At 49.4% G+C, this 15017-nt stretch overlaps 1 protein-coding gene across 2 annotated transcripts in view; it reads left to right on the top strand.

The window, feature by feature from the left end:
- The window catches only part of LOC122369108 (voltage-gated potassium channel subunit beta-2-like), an 83770-nt gene that overhangs the window by 15689 nt on the left and 53064 nt on the right, over nt 1–15017 (top strand). For both annotated transcript variants that reach the window (XM_043343545.1, XM_043343553.1), the window contains exons 2-3: nt 3104–3209; nt 7475–7539. In XM_043343545.1, coding sequence (XP_043199480.1) covers nt 3147–3209; nt 7475–7539 — 128 coding nt within the window. In that variant the 5' untranslated portion in view covers nt 3104–3146. The remainder of the gene's footprint in view (nt 1–3103; nt 3210–7474; nt 7540–15017) is intronic.

Genomic DNA, 15017 nt, shown 5'->3' with positions numbered 1-15017 from the left:
GCTCTGTCGACGAAGACGAGCCCAGCCTCAAACGCCAAGAATGGCTGCGCTTCCGAAAGCGCGCTTAGCTGTGACACACCCATTCTGCAACGTCGGCATCGATTACTTCGGCCCGATACTCACCAAAGTAGGCAGGAAGACGGAGAAGCGATACTGTCTACTGGTGACATGTATGTCTACCAGAGCAGTCCATCTCGAACTATCGACATCTCTAAGCACCGAATCGTTCCTCATGGCCTTCCAGCGTTTCGTCGCTCGTCGCGGTAGGCCAGCATCGGTGTACTCGGATAACGGAACCAACTTCCGCCGAGGGGAAGCTGAACTCCGACGTCTTCTAACCGACCTTAATCAAGGCTGCATCAGTGATCGGCTCGCCCAAGACAACATCCGCTGGTTTTTCAATCCTCCCACCGCATGCCATATGGGAGGTATTTGGGAGCGAATGGTGGCAACCGTGAAACGAGCACTCCGAGTAGTCCTTGGAAACTTCATCGTTCATGAAGAAGCTCCACTGACCGCTATCGCAGAAGTAGAGGCGGTCATCAACAGTCGACCTTTGACACACGTCAGCTCAGAAGCCAGTGACTTTGAAGCGCTCACTCCCAGTCACATCCTTCTCGGCAGACCGGCGTGTCTCCTGCCGTCTCAGCTCAGTGACTCATCACGAATGAATGTCAGGAGTCACTGGCGGCAAGCACGAGCCATAGCCACACAGTTCTGGCGAAGATGGCTCAGGGAATACGTCCCCACCCTCGTTCAGCGCACCAAATGGACGTCAGACGTTCGGAACCTGCGCGTCGGAGACTTGGTGCTGCTAGCCGGCGACGACACGCCAAAGGGACTGTGGCCGCTGGCTCGAGTCGCTCATGTGTACCCTGGACCCGATGGTCGTGTCCGTTGACCGTTCTGTGGATATAGTGACCGCTAAAGGACGTCTCCGCCGTCCTGCTAGTGCTAGCAAAGTGTGTCTCCTCGAGGGGAGTGGTGATGATGATGATTAGTGGCGCAACTGCGCTCTGCCCAGTGTGTGTATCGATGGACATGGTGCCAAGGGTGACGACGGGTCACTCTTGGGGGGGGGGGAGGATGTCGCCGCCGTAGCGGCTCCAGTGTTTTATGGCACGCGCCATTTTGCATATTTTCACGCAATCGGAATTTCGTCGGTGCTATTGTTGTCGTGTGAATGAACTCGTTGAAAATTAGAAGGAGAAAATGGCGGACAATATAGATTGATCGATTCGGAACAAGTTTAATTCGACTTCTGTATTATTCGGATTTTGCTTATTCGTAACTTTACCGGTCGATCGGGTCGGATTCAATTCGTTCGCAACAGCCTATCTTTTTAGAGTTTGTAGCTCCAGTGATGGAGCCATCGTGACTGTTGCATCCCAGGGTTCAAAGATTTTTGCCAAAGGCACAGCACACTATTGATTAGATACCAATTTTCACGTACCTGCTCGCCTCACCATCTCACCCCTCCGTACAGTCGTTCAAAAGCAGCTGCAACTTTTAACCGTCGCCCGTCTGTTGGCGTTTCAACAGCCGCTAACGTAAGGGGGAGGAGTCGATCGGACCCCCGCGGCCTCTCGGACTCTGATATGGAGCTGTGCATAAAAAAGACGAGCGTGCTACCCGTGACCATAGGAAGCCGCTGCTGCCCATTTTTAAGGTCCTTGGTCATTCCGTCTCATTCAAGAGGGCAATGATAAGTGTCGAGAAAATCGGGACCCGCTATAACTTCTTGAAGTGAGATTTTATGGCTCAAGATGATCTCCAGAAAAAGCTCATAAGCCAACGGTCATTATGGGTCCAGAGGCCAGTTTTACCAACAGAAAAATAGCCGCCTGCCGGAATTTTTGCCTAAAGATCGTTTCACATATGGAGCGTAAACGGTAAAGCCCTATCCGCTTACGAGCCCATTGCGTTTACGCTCCGTATGTGAAGCGGTCTTGAGGCAAAAATTCCGGCAGGCGGTTATTTTTCTGTTGGTAAAACTGGTCTCAGGTCATGATATTTTCCGGGCTGGTGAAAAAAAATGATGGGCTCGAGGGTACAATTTGGTCGTGATCCAATGCCTTTTACGTGAGCTTTTAACGAAAAACCACCCGCCGCCCCTATACGTACAAGGGTTAAATGGGATATAGCATAGGCGGCGGAACGGGGAGGGCACCGGGGCACCGTGCACCCTTTGATTTTCGCATTTTAACATTAGCCCTATGGGCGTTGCATGGAAAGAATGGGACCAAAAGTCGGCAGTGTTCCCCCCTCCCCCTTAATTGAAGGTGTTCCGCCGCTACTGGGATATAGGCATTAAATGTTTTGTGGAGGAAGTGTCATGTTTTAAATTTGATGCATTGGAAATGCACAAATACCCAAAGAGTTCCAGGACGGTATGGAATTTCAGTTAACATAGTTGTGTCAGCAATGGGGTCTGGTAGGTGGGGGTAATGGCCCTGCCTGGCGCCCAAAAAGGGGGCACGACCCCGAATGACCTGCCGACCACTGCGGCATACGCAGACGCGGCCGTTCGCTGCCTGAATATAGGCTGTCCCGCAAGACATGCGTGTCGCGCGGCGTAGTGCATATTCAGGGACGTAACGAAACCAGCGACATTACCCGAATCGCAGCCTTCTGTTTCTGGCAGCTGGCTGCCTACTTGAATGAATGTTCCGCAAGCTTCAAGCTGAGAAAGGTGATTGGAGTGACTTCGTATTAACTTGCTTCATCCAGTTTCTTTTTGCGTTGACGTCGAGTTGAAAAGGCGAACTAAGTTTGTGCTATTGTCTCCCGTCGAAGAATCTTAAAGCAAAATAGCACTGTTTTCCAAAAGGGACCGAGTAGGTATAATACAATAATACCGGGATATATCTCATGAAACAAGCTCACCCCCATGCACCCCACGACGATCACGTCGTGGTTGGCGCGGACCACAGTAATGATACAGATTTAGAGGGCGTAACCGGCGCAACGCAGATTGCACGTTATTGTGTAAATGGATAGGCGTTGTTTTAGTGTTTCATCATGCTTCAGTCGACTGTCATCTGCAACTGCAACTGCAACTTCAACTGTGATGTGTGACTGAACAGCTGTTTCCGTTTGACAGTTGGAGAGAGCTCAGAGGCAGCAGCGACCCGCTCCGAGAAGTAATGGCGCACCAGTTCTGGTTTGGAATAAACAGTCCGCCGTGGGCAAGGAATTCTAAAAACCAGGTAAGTGATGCAGGGAAGTGTGAGAGCTGAATAACATCGCACCCTTGTCGTCTTTATGTAGACGTGTGAATGCCGAATGGTGTATCGGCCCTACGTTTACATGACCTATAATTCTTATAACCAATGCATACAGGATGTCATCCAGCATTCTTCCACAATGCAGCCCTGGCGCTAAATGTAGAACGAAATGGCGCGGGGGGGGGGGTGGCAACCACCCCCCCCATGTGCGTTCTAGGATGGGAAAGTGGCATGTGCGGGCGAGGGTTAAGTTAAAGTTGTCTTACAATCATCGCTAATTGGCGGGAGCAAAAATACTGTTGTGTCAGCGCTCTGAACATTTCGTGCTGGCTGCTAGTGCTGACACATCCGTCTTGTGTATTGTTTTGTTGGCTAACACAAATCTATTAATCCATTTAGGATTTGTGGATTGACAGATGTTGATGAGTGTTTTGGAAAGCCTTCAAATGAGAAAATTCATATGTTTGTACGTATTTTAAAACTTGTATTGAAGTTAAATGAAGGAAATAATTATATTTATTTTCAATTTAAGTTTTTAACATATGAATATTTAATTTGAATGCCTTCCAGAACACTCATCATTTATTCATCCATCCATTTATTCATTCATATGAGCCATTTGCACTGCATTTGTGACCTTTCCTCGCATCGGTTACAATACATTTTAGAATAAATGATCCTAGTCTCATTCAATTGATTTGGTGCGCCGAAAATTAATTGCTTTGCTGCGCGTCGCTGGAATTGAACGTATGGGCCGCATAACCAATACACAACAGAAGTGAGCAGTAAAACATGGACATTGCAATTTTGAAAGGCAGATTTGTCCTTTCCTGTATGGCCTTTATCGCCTGTAGCATATAGGCGGCGGAACGAGGGGGCACCGGGGTACCGTGCCCCCCTTTGATTTTGGCATTTTAACATTAGCGCTATGGCCGTTGCATGGAAAAAAATGGGACCAAAAGTCGGCGGTGCCCCCCCCCCCCTAATTGAAGGTGTTCCGCCGCCACTGGGCCCTGTAGTGTAATGTCAACCGCGGCCTGTAGGCTTGCGGCGTTGTAGTATGACCGACCAGCCCGCGGCGTTGGCTGTATGGCCTGTCCTCCAGGGCCGCGCCGGCCGGCCGCGCCGACCCCGCGGTGGCACCGGCCGGCCCGGTGCCAGCACCGCTCGCGCCCGACAGGCACCGCAAATAGCCGGCCTCCCGCGGCGCCTGCAGTGATAACGCCGGCCGGCGGCGGTCGCAGGCGACCCACCTGCACTTGACCCAGACAGCTGGCCCCTCCCTCGGGCAGTCAGCTGCTGCCCGGCGCGACTTGGCAGCCGGCCAAACCACTGAGGGCACCGGTATATTACACTATGAAAAGGGACGCACCCGAGAGAGACTGGAAGTGTCGCATTGTGATGGATCCGGGCAGAGGAAGAGGGAATGATGTATTCATATTTATTTTAGGGCGAAATTTCACAATGCTATAGAAAACGAAGCATGATACAAGATGCATTTGTTTCTACATTTTATTTTCTTTCGTGATCGTAATTTATCAAGTCCATGCTCTTTCAGAAAATCATTTCGGCTGATTTTTTTCAGTGAGTAGGTATACTTGTAATCAATTAATGTAATGCCTAGGTTTAGGTGCTCAATAATTGTGTCTATAACATAATCATTTCCCTTATCAAATACGCGAAATAAAGTAGGCATCCTTTTATACCATATGCTTCGTGATGTTTATCCACCTTTTCCCTAACCCTGCACTTACGGGCGCGGAATCGCCAAAATCCATCCTTCCTTCACTCTAAGTAAATTGCTTTGCGCTCGTTCAGCGTCGGAGTGACCTACTGGGGCGGTCCCTCGTGCGTCGGACGGCGGGTTAGTGCCCACGGCTCTCAGTGCCGCCGGCGGCTATATTTCCGGCTCAGGCTGATCACCTCTAGTGACCGAGTGAGAGCGAGTGACGCCCTCGGAGACGGATGGCCGTTCAGGTGACCAATATCGGAGTGGGGTCGCCGCTCAGATGTCCATAGGTGATCGGGGCCAATGGAGCGGAGTGTGGCGGTGCTACCTTGGTCCGCAGTACTCGCGGAGGGTAAAACCGGGAAAACGGCTGGAATACGGTCAGAATACGACCGGAGTATGATCAGAATAAGACTGGAGTATGGCCGGAATACGCTGCGTGGGTAATGCCCGGAGTACGGCCCGGGCATGAAGCACAAGCCGGTGCAACCAGAGTACATAGGTACACTCGGGGGCAGATTGATGTTCCACAACTCTTTATCCACCGGGTTCCTATGGCTCAGCATTGGCAGCAGCCGCCTGGTACCGGTAGACTGTGCCGCTTCACTTACTTGTCAAGCGGCACAGCCTACCCACCTGTATGACACCGGTCTGGGTCGGTGGCTGGAAGGCGATGTGGGCCGCCTGTGACGTCAGCGCAGCGGTGAGGGCCGAGCCCGGAGGCATGGCTCGGGTCGGCGCGGCGCGGCGTCTGGCGAGGACTGGGGAGTGAGGTGGGGTGGGAGCACGGACATCGCGTGGCTGAGCGAGTGTAGTTAACTTTTGCATCTCAAGGCGCCAATTATTCTACCTAACAATTGTGCTAAAGCAGTTGTTAAAATGTCCTATCCCCAAGACAGCGCCTATCATCATACTTGCAATGCACATTACGACACACTTAAGCGTGGCAATGGGACAGCCGATAGAACTTATGTCAATTGTCACTCGTGCATCGAGGTGCGGAGCTATATTAGTATTAAGGCCTTGATTGAGCAGATTGGTGTCTATTGTTTCGCACGGCAATCGTCCAGAGACGTGGGAACTGGGGGTTATGAGTAGTGCCGCAGCCAACGCTCCAATTTAAAGCGATTATTACTGTTGCTCTAATATGTGTTCGCAACCTCCAATAGCAAACCATTCCAACTAGGAGCCAAAAAGTCGGCCACCCAGGGGGGTTCGAACCGGGCTTCTCCCACCGGCCAATTCACGACACGAGCGTTCATCCACTGAGCTACTGAGAATGATCCTCGTCCGCACAAAACAAAATGACATTCACCCGCTGACCGCCAATGACAGTATTGTGACATTTGATCGCGTTTGACCGCGGCGGGTGGTCGCTGGTTTCGGCAGCTCAGTGGATACACGCTAGTGTCGTGGGGTGACCGGTTGGAGAAACCCGGTTCGAACCGTCCCAGGTGCGTGACTTATTTGTTCCTAGATGGAACGGTTTGCTATTGGTGGCTGCGACCACACATTAGAGGAACATAAGAGTTGGGACGCCGCGCTATCCAAAAACCCCAGTTCCCACGTCTCTGGACGATTGATGTGCGAAATAATAGACACCAATGAGCTCAATCAAGGCCTTAATACATATCTGTTAAAAACAATGTAGCTCCGCAACTCGATGCACGTGTGATATAAATTCTATCGGCTGTCCCAATGTCACGTTTAAGTGTGTCGTAATGTGCATGGCAAGTATGATGATAGGCGCTGTCTTCGGGATAGGACATTTTAACAACTGCTTTAGCACAATTGTTAGGTAGAATAATTGGCGCCTTGAGACGCGAAAGTTAACTACACTCGCTCAGCCGCGCGATGGTCCGTGCTCCTACCCCACCTCACTCCCCAGCCCTCGCCAGACGCCGCGCCGCGCCGACCCGAGCCATGCCTCCGGGCTCGGCCCTCACCGCTGCGCTGACGTCACAGGCGGCCCACATCGCCTTCCAGCCACCGACCCAGACCGGTGTCATACAGGTGGGTAGGCTGTGCCGCTTGACAAGTAAGTGAAGCGGCACAGTCTACCGGTACCAGGCGGCTGCTGCCAATGCTGAGCCATAGGAACCCGGTGGATAAAGAGTTGTGGAACATCAATCTGCCCCCGAGTGTACCTGAGCGCAGTATGTGACCTGACTGTTAACTGATGATGGTTTTATCCCGACCAGAGATGAATGACTGACGAATCTCAATAAAATGTCAGATCATTTTTCAGTCTACTGTCAGTAGCGGCGGAACACCTTCAATGAAGGGGGGGGGGGCACTGTCGACTTTTGTTCCCATTCTTTCCAAGCAACGCCCATAGGGCTAATGTTAAAATGCCAAAATCAAGGGGGGTGCGCCCCAGTGCTCCCCCCGTTCCCCCGCCTATGTCTACTGTCGTTAGAGTCCGAGTAGTTCGTTATCTCTTTCATCGGCCCATCGTTCATTGTGTCTGCGTCAAAACGGACCTAACACCTTAATATCGTATCCTATTTGTTTGCAGGAGAACCGTCGGACTTCGAATATGACAGATGACAGCGACTCCGTCAAAATGTCTCCGCCTTCATGGTGAGTACCCTGCAGGGATTTAAAAAGAGCCAGGATCTAAAAAACAATTGCAGAATGTGTATGTACGTAGGGGAAGTTGGGGGAACGCCGAAGACTTTTTTCTGACGCCCGTAGCACGCAAGGTAGACAACATAAGCTATTCTTGTTGGCGTCATTCGAGAGGCCAGTCTTTTGCCTTTCAAACATACCAGGCGCATTTGATGAATTCGCATACCGTTAGGCGCACAAACTAAAAATATCAAAGAAGTGACTTTTTCGGCGTTGTCCCGGACTGCGGGGAAAGCCGAAAATGGGAGAAATGATCTACGGGGAATGCCGACATTGATGTTTTGCCATTTTATCTCAAACTTTATCCAGAATTTATCAAAGCTGACACGCGTTTTAAGAGCTTGAGGACGCGGTGCACACTGGAAGTTATGATTGTGTGATATAATAAGAAAATGCCAGGTAAATCATTCCTTATAGGTAACAGGCCGTTGTGTCGGTTGAAAGTGTAATTTGTGTGACTAAAAACACGCGTTGCTATTCTACAGCAGTTAAGTCCACGTAGCGTGCTTTTAACACGTTCGTAATCGCACGTTTTCGGCATTACCCCAGCCTGCCATACTTTCATTTGCAGGCCCATAACTTTTCAACGTCCTGTATAAATTTCAAATAGGCAGCACACTTATGCAAAGACATGCTAAAGATTACTTGACCGAATTGGCCAGACAAACGGTAGCATAATGAGTAAGAAATGCAGCTTCAAAGGCACATGTAGTATAAGGGAAACGTACCTTGAAAACGCTCTTGGCGCCCTCACAGTCGAAGTATTCCGAATGACGACTCGTAACAAACATGCGATAATTGTAGTCACTTAAGCTTCAGAGCATCACTGACAGGTGGCATCCATGTCTTACGGTTTTCGAAATATCTCGAATTTCGGCTTTGCCCCAACTCCGGCATTGCCCCAACTTCCCCTACACCTGGATTCTGAGACATGCCTACATAAACCATGCGCGACAATGCTCACACAGCCGAACACATATTTCAAACAGCTATGTGAATACGGACGTCCGAAATAGCTGCACACTGCAGAGGTGGTCTCTGCCGCTAATGTGTCGCTACTGTCACCCTTAACAACACACGCAAGAGATGGAAAGTAATAAAAGACGAACACTTGGGAAATTACGTGATCCTATTAGACATATATCCTAGAACTGCTGTGTAATCAGTTTACGTCAAACAAATGTTGAAATTATTCATCTTTTAAGGTGGAAAAGCGATCCTGTACGCGATCCTTCTGCGGTAGATCTGTTTCCACTGAGATAAAACTCAGCAATACCAAGCCACCACCGTGCCGCTACATTTCACCTCCGGCGCTGTCCCGTTCCTCACTTTCGATTGTTCGGCGTCGGTCTGGCCAGAGGCTGTGTGCCCCAATTGCAGACAGGCCGACGGGCTGCGTAGTTGTGCACCGTTCTGCCGGGGGCTGTGTGCGGCTCTGTCGGGACTTTGTGCCGCTCTTTCAGAGGCTGTGTGTGCTGTGTGCCACTCTGCCGGAGGCTGTGTGTGCTGTATGCCGCTCTGCCCGGGGGTGTGTACCGCTCTGCCAGGGGGCAGCTGTGTGCCACTCTGCCGGAGGCTGTGTGTGCTGTGTGCCGCTCTGCCTGAGGCTGTGTGTGCTGTGTGCCGCTCTGCCTGAGGCTGTGTGTGCTGTGTACCGCTCTGCCTGAGGCTGAATACCGCTCCCCTCCTGATCCTGAGAGACTCGCCTGCGGCACAGGCTCTAAACAGCTGCGTCCACACGCTCCGCGGCGCTCATAGCGCAGCGGCGGCAAAAATGACGCTCCGCCGCCCTTATCTGCGCCATGACGGCGACTGGGGTAGCTGCCTCATCAGACGGTAGCGCCGCTGATGCCGCCACCGCCAACCATTGGCGTTGATATGATGCGCTCCATGGGGCGTAGAAAACAAAGACATACCCGCGGAAACCCTTTGTGTATTTTGCCGCCCATCAGTCTGACAGAAAAGCCGAGCAAAAGGCGTGCTTTATCACCGGGGGCGACACATTTTAGTGTAAATAACTCACGAGCCCTGTCAATCTCTCGGAGCACGACTCTCGTAGATTGCTTTAAATAATGACGCGTTGGGGAGCGTTGATTGCCATCGTCAGCGCTCACCCATCGTTCTCGGTGCCGCTGCTAATGAGAGGCGTTTTTAGACCGACGACTGGGGATCCAGCCGAGCTGCCGATAACGCTATTTGGTGACATTTGTCGCTGCTATAAATTAGACTCATTGGATCCGTTGTTTTTTCCCTATACATACCGCTCGTGGATTTAACTATTTCTTACATTTTATATCTCCTCCATACCTAGTTGAGGTTTGCCAGTTGTAGCAGGGCACTCCTATGATCAAATTGAGAGTTGAGACTCGATTGATAACTGATAGGGAAGAACCGTCGAATTTCAGTTTGAAAGGTTGTTGAAACTTGATTCATTGGCATCGTATTTCAGCTGCAAACAGTGGAGTTTCTGTAGCTGCAAACAACCCAGTGCAGCGCCGTAGATATGCGTCGAAATTCTCCAGTCCAGGCTTCTTCACACGAGTGTGCTGATCTATGGTGATCCTCCCTCTCATTAAATTGATAAGGCTACATGTTTATTGCTGGTAGCCAGAGCGAAGTACTGTCGCACTCGTCTGGGCCCCTGAGGCTCTATGGGTGACCTTGCGAGTTACAACGAAGGGGAAACGCCACGTCGCCATGAATCGCATGCAACATCATGTCAAACATTTTACAGCGAACCCGCTGGACATTTGCTCGGTCCTTGTTTCAGAAATTTTGTGGTTTGAGGCACCGTCACGTCCTTGCTATTTGTCATGAGCGACTTTTGCATGAGCGATATCTGTAGTCAGAGCATGCATTTAACATTGGAAGGTTTGTTGGCTGATGTTCCATGGATGGCAACTTTTAAGCTGCATTTCTGAAAATGATGCAAACTGTTGTCTTCTCCTGTCTCAATGGAAACAAAACAAAATCAGTGCACTGATTTTATTTCAGCTTGCCTTTTTTGTTTTTATTTGTTAATTTCCGAACAAATTAAACCCACCAAATATACCAAAAATAAATGATGACCTTACTTTTGGGACACCCTGTAAATAAGAATTACAAACAGCAGATTTTGTGTTGAGCATCAGCCGCAAATCCATATGTAATGCGTATTTACTTTTGCTATGTGCTGGGGTAAATGTGCCACATTTATAACTCCGTATTGAGTTTCACACATGTAGTTCAAGACTATCCTTCAGACAAGTCTCTTTTACTACGGTCCTGCGCGCGGACCTCAGCAGGGCTGCGGAGTCGGAGTCGGAGTCGGAGTCGGAGTCGGTCGGAGTCGACAGGTGTGACCGGAGTCGGAGTCGGAGTCGGAGTCGATTTTAGAAACCCGAGCCGGAGTCGGAGTCGGAGTCACCGAAAATCTGTCGACTCCGCAGCCCTGCTAGGTCTGCGGAGTCGGAGTCGGGAGTTGGAGTCGGTCGGAGTCGACAATTCTGCCCGGAGTCGGAGTCGGAGTCGGAGCTGGTTTTTGAAAGCCGGAGTCGGAGTCGGAGTTGGAGTCGCCGAAAATCCATCGACTCCGCAGCCCTGGACCTCAGACTAACTCAGAAGCTAATGGACTACATTTTCAGCTTGGGTTATTTCCGGAGTTGTCTTCATTTATGAGCTGCGCCGTGGTTGTCTTGTTTCCATGGAGATCCCCGGTCGTATGCGGCACTGGATGTTCCACTCCGCAGCCGCTCCTCACGGCCCATGCGTCCTGCAATTTATGAACGCAGCGTGACATTCTAAAAGTCAGGCGGCGGAGATAGGGTCATCTCTGACGACAAATAGCTGTGAAGTTGGCAGTGGACGAAAAGACAAGGGCTGCGACACTGTTCAGTCAATTCTGTGGGCAGCCATTCGTACAGAAAATGCGGTTGGTGGGGAGGAAAGGGGTGTGGGCGCTGCGAAAAAGAAATGTCTTTTCGAGCCTTTTCGTTTAACGCACTAATTCTACGTATTACCTATACTGAAAATTCATAACAGTCAGTACACCAACAGTCAAAACGCCTTCAAGAAAATCTTCCAGAAAGTACTTCGGCTTTGTTGTGATCGGAAATCCGGTTGTCTATATACTCTGAGCGGCATGTCGACAACTCTGTGTTTTGATGTCGTTGCTTCGCACCGTCGCGACGGCCCCAATCGGCTAATGTTTCCGAATGCGTCCCGGTGGCCTTTCTCTCTGAGTTGCTCGGCAGGCGGCCGGGAGTTGTCGCTGGCTCCTGCACCTGCAGTCAGCCGCGCATAACTGATCAGATGATCAATAGCTGTGTCAAATCCGACAAACTTTGGACGAGTTCGCTGCGCCAACTTCCGACCAGCCCACCACCTGCATTTTTCGTTACAAATTAGAAATGGCGAAGTCGAAATTAAAGTGTCGGTGTGTATGCATCCGGCCTAGTTAAAACTGTTTGTACCGGCTGGAAAAGAATTGGAGCAGGGTAGCAATACTGGGATCACTTTTTAATTTTCATGTGCATTTTTCCGAAACAAGGACACTTTTTCCAAAACCATCCCTTCCATAGTTGCCGCCCTCGTCAAGTGAATAAACGGGCAAGTCCATGAAGCTTAAATGTTTGCTTACGCTTCAATAAACTTTCAGCGTTTTCACAGCAAACACGGTCCTATTTCTGGCGCACTCTGCGCCTCGTTCGTCGCACAGAGCGCCTTTGAGGTGCTGATACCTACCTCAGGATGGTATAGAAACGAGACGTTGATACGCTTTATTTACGGGTCGGCAGCTACAAACGGGTCTTCTGCGAAGGCTGCTTCAACATGTTTTTATGATGTTCATCAAACTCAAATCGCAAAAATAATTATACAGATTCACCAGTGCCTTACCGTTTCAAGATGTAGATGCATACAGAAAAACACATTTGGAGATTCTATGGAGTTTATACTTTATTACGGAGCGAGCGAAGCGAGCGTAGTCTTTTCTTAGATTTTCCCATACATGCAACATTGCACGTTTAAATCGAGAAAGCCAGGCATTAAAATGGCACGTGCATTATCGTGCACTTTTGAAACATACAAGAAGTCAATGCTGATTGGTTTCCGAGACATGCAGGAAAATATGTTTCCTGCACCTTTCGACGTTTTCCTGCACCCCTCGGCGTTTTCCTGCACCTCTCAACTATATCGAGGGTTCCGAGCAAGACAACCCTAAGTGTCATTTTTTTCGAAATTGAGTTAAATATACCAGTCGAATCAGCTCGACGAGCCGCGTCGGATGCAAGAACAGCCGTACCGCTGAGTGCGTCCTGTGCTGAGATATAGAGTGCAAGAACAACCTAAGTGACATTTTCGACACTTAGGGTTCAGGCAAGAACATCCTAACCGTCGTCCTAACACCGTCCTAACCGTAACCGAACATCCTAATCCTAACCGATTGGCAATCGATCCAGCGCCGATGCCTCACCGAAAGCGGGCCCTGGAAGAACATGAGCAAGGTGACTATCATTCGTGGCGAACCAGAGGTCAACGTAGAGATAGACTACAACAACCAAGAGAAGAGCATCCGGATCCAGGCTGGGCGACATAGGCGCGGGAGCCAGGGGGGCAGTGGGGGCAGCTTGCCCCCAACTCTGGGGCCGTGGGGGCGGTGCCCCCACAGCTTTGAGACGGAATACCACACTTTTTTGCAAATGTTTTCTTTTTTGTTGAAAAAGCCGAGGGATGAAAAACAAGTGGCCTAAAACCGGTGAGAAAACTAGATTTGGGGGTACCCTAGGTTGATCTCTATTATGGTGTGCCCCCCCTCCCCCGTCGGAAAGTAGTTCCCGCGCCCCTGCTGGACGAGGTCGAAGACGACACCCTGGCGACACGTCGCCTGCCATCGAGCCAAAGCAGCTCTACAGCAAGCGGCTGCCCATCAGTGCGGAAAAGTACCGAGACCTGATCAAGCTCTGTGACGACGGGAACATCCCGGAGCCGTTCCAAGCGGAGTACAGGAGCTTGCCGCACTCGGCGCGGCAGGAGGACATTCTCCCGGAGAGTGAATTCGACGATCCGGAGGAAGAGGAGTGAGAGTGAGAGAGTGAGAGGAAGGACACCGCAGGGAGCGTAGCAGTGCAGCGTTTGTTGCAGTTCGATGTTCAGTGTTGCAGTTCATGGTGCAGGGCATCACGTAGCAGTGTTTGGCCACATTTACAGCCATAAATACAGCTTTAGTGACGCAAAGCTAGTGTTTTGCTTCGACGGTTAGGTTGTTCTTGCATGTGAACTGTGTAGGCGGAGTCGACATTCTGGTGAGCAAGAAGAACTTAAGTGCCTGGCATTCCCTCTAAGTGAGCATTTTATAACATTTTTTTGGTGTCATAACATTGCGCGCTCCCTACTTGCACAACACGCGATGTATCGTTGCACTGGCTCAACAAACAGAATTAGAATTCAGTTTTTTGCTTCTCCTGTAAAATTCAAAAAACAACACTTAGGGTTGTCTTGCTCGGAACCCTCGATATGACGTCATTATGAATGACGTCACATCATAAAGTTGAAGAGCATCACTTTGCTCCTTATAACTTCATTTTATCTATCGTCCATTTTATTTGATTGGCTTATGATATACCTACCTACATTGTGTTTGATGCAAGGATTTTATTATTTGTCATGAATAAAGTGAAACATCACCATATAAAACTTTGACGTTATTTCGCAACAAACCATAACCAGGAAAGACTCAACAAGGTTGAAATTGGGGCGTTTTGGTTCCTCCAAAATATTTGCAACGCTCCCTATAATGGATAATGATGTAAATAATAAACCAATTAATACAAATCAAATATATTCAAAATACACAAAGCTTTCGGCTTAAACAGCCTTGATCACTGTGAGTTGTGACAATGTATAATCGGTACAACACAAATATTCGCAGTAACCGTCTAAGAATTCTTGAAAATAATGAATCGCGTGTTTCTTGTTTTACTAGCCAACTGCCGATTTTGCTGCCATCGATGACCAAGTAATGAATCCATTTCTACTGTTGAATGTGTCCCGTGTGATAATATGAGCCGCTTCCAGGATCTTTCTCGTTGATTTCTTCATGTTCTTTTCTAATATTTTCGTATTTTCCCAATCAGGTAAGTGGTTGCATTGTTCTATGTGTAGCACTATCGCGTTTGAAGTACGATGGAATTTTACGTCGCTTTTATGCTCTTTTAAACGAACATTAACCCCCCTTCCCGTTTCTCCAACATAAGTTCTTTGGCACCCCTTGCACGGTATTTCATAAACTACACTTTTGGCATCATTTATGTCTTCTCCACTTTCTTTATGTTTGACTATTTCTTGAATTTTCTTTCCCGTCACAGTGGCTACTTGTATGTCTGACTTTTCGAGTGTTCTTGATATGATGTCGATGTTCTTCGAGTTTGGCACTGAAATCCACCTTCGTTTTT

Source organism: Amphibalanus amphitrite, unplaced genomic scaffold (genome assembly GCF_019059575.1).
Source record: "Amphibalanus amphitrite isolate SeventyFive unplaced genomic scaffold, NRLGWU_Aamphi_draft 000033F_arrow, whole genome shotgun sequence".
Lineage (NCBI taxonomy): Eukaryota > Metazoa > Arthropoda > Thecostraca > Balanomorpha > Balanidae > Amphibalanus > Amphibalanus amphitrite.
Note: the sequence above shows the minus strand (reverse complement) of the source record. Positions and strands in the feature narration are given on the sequence as shown.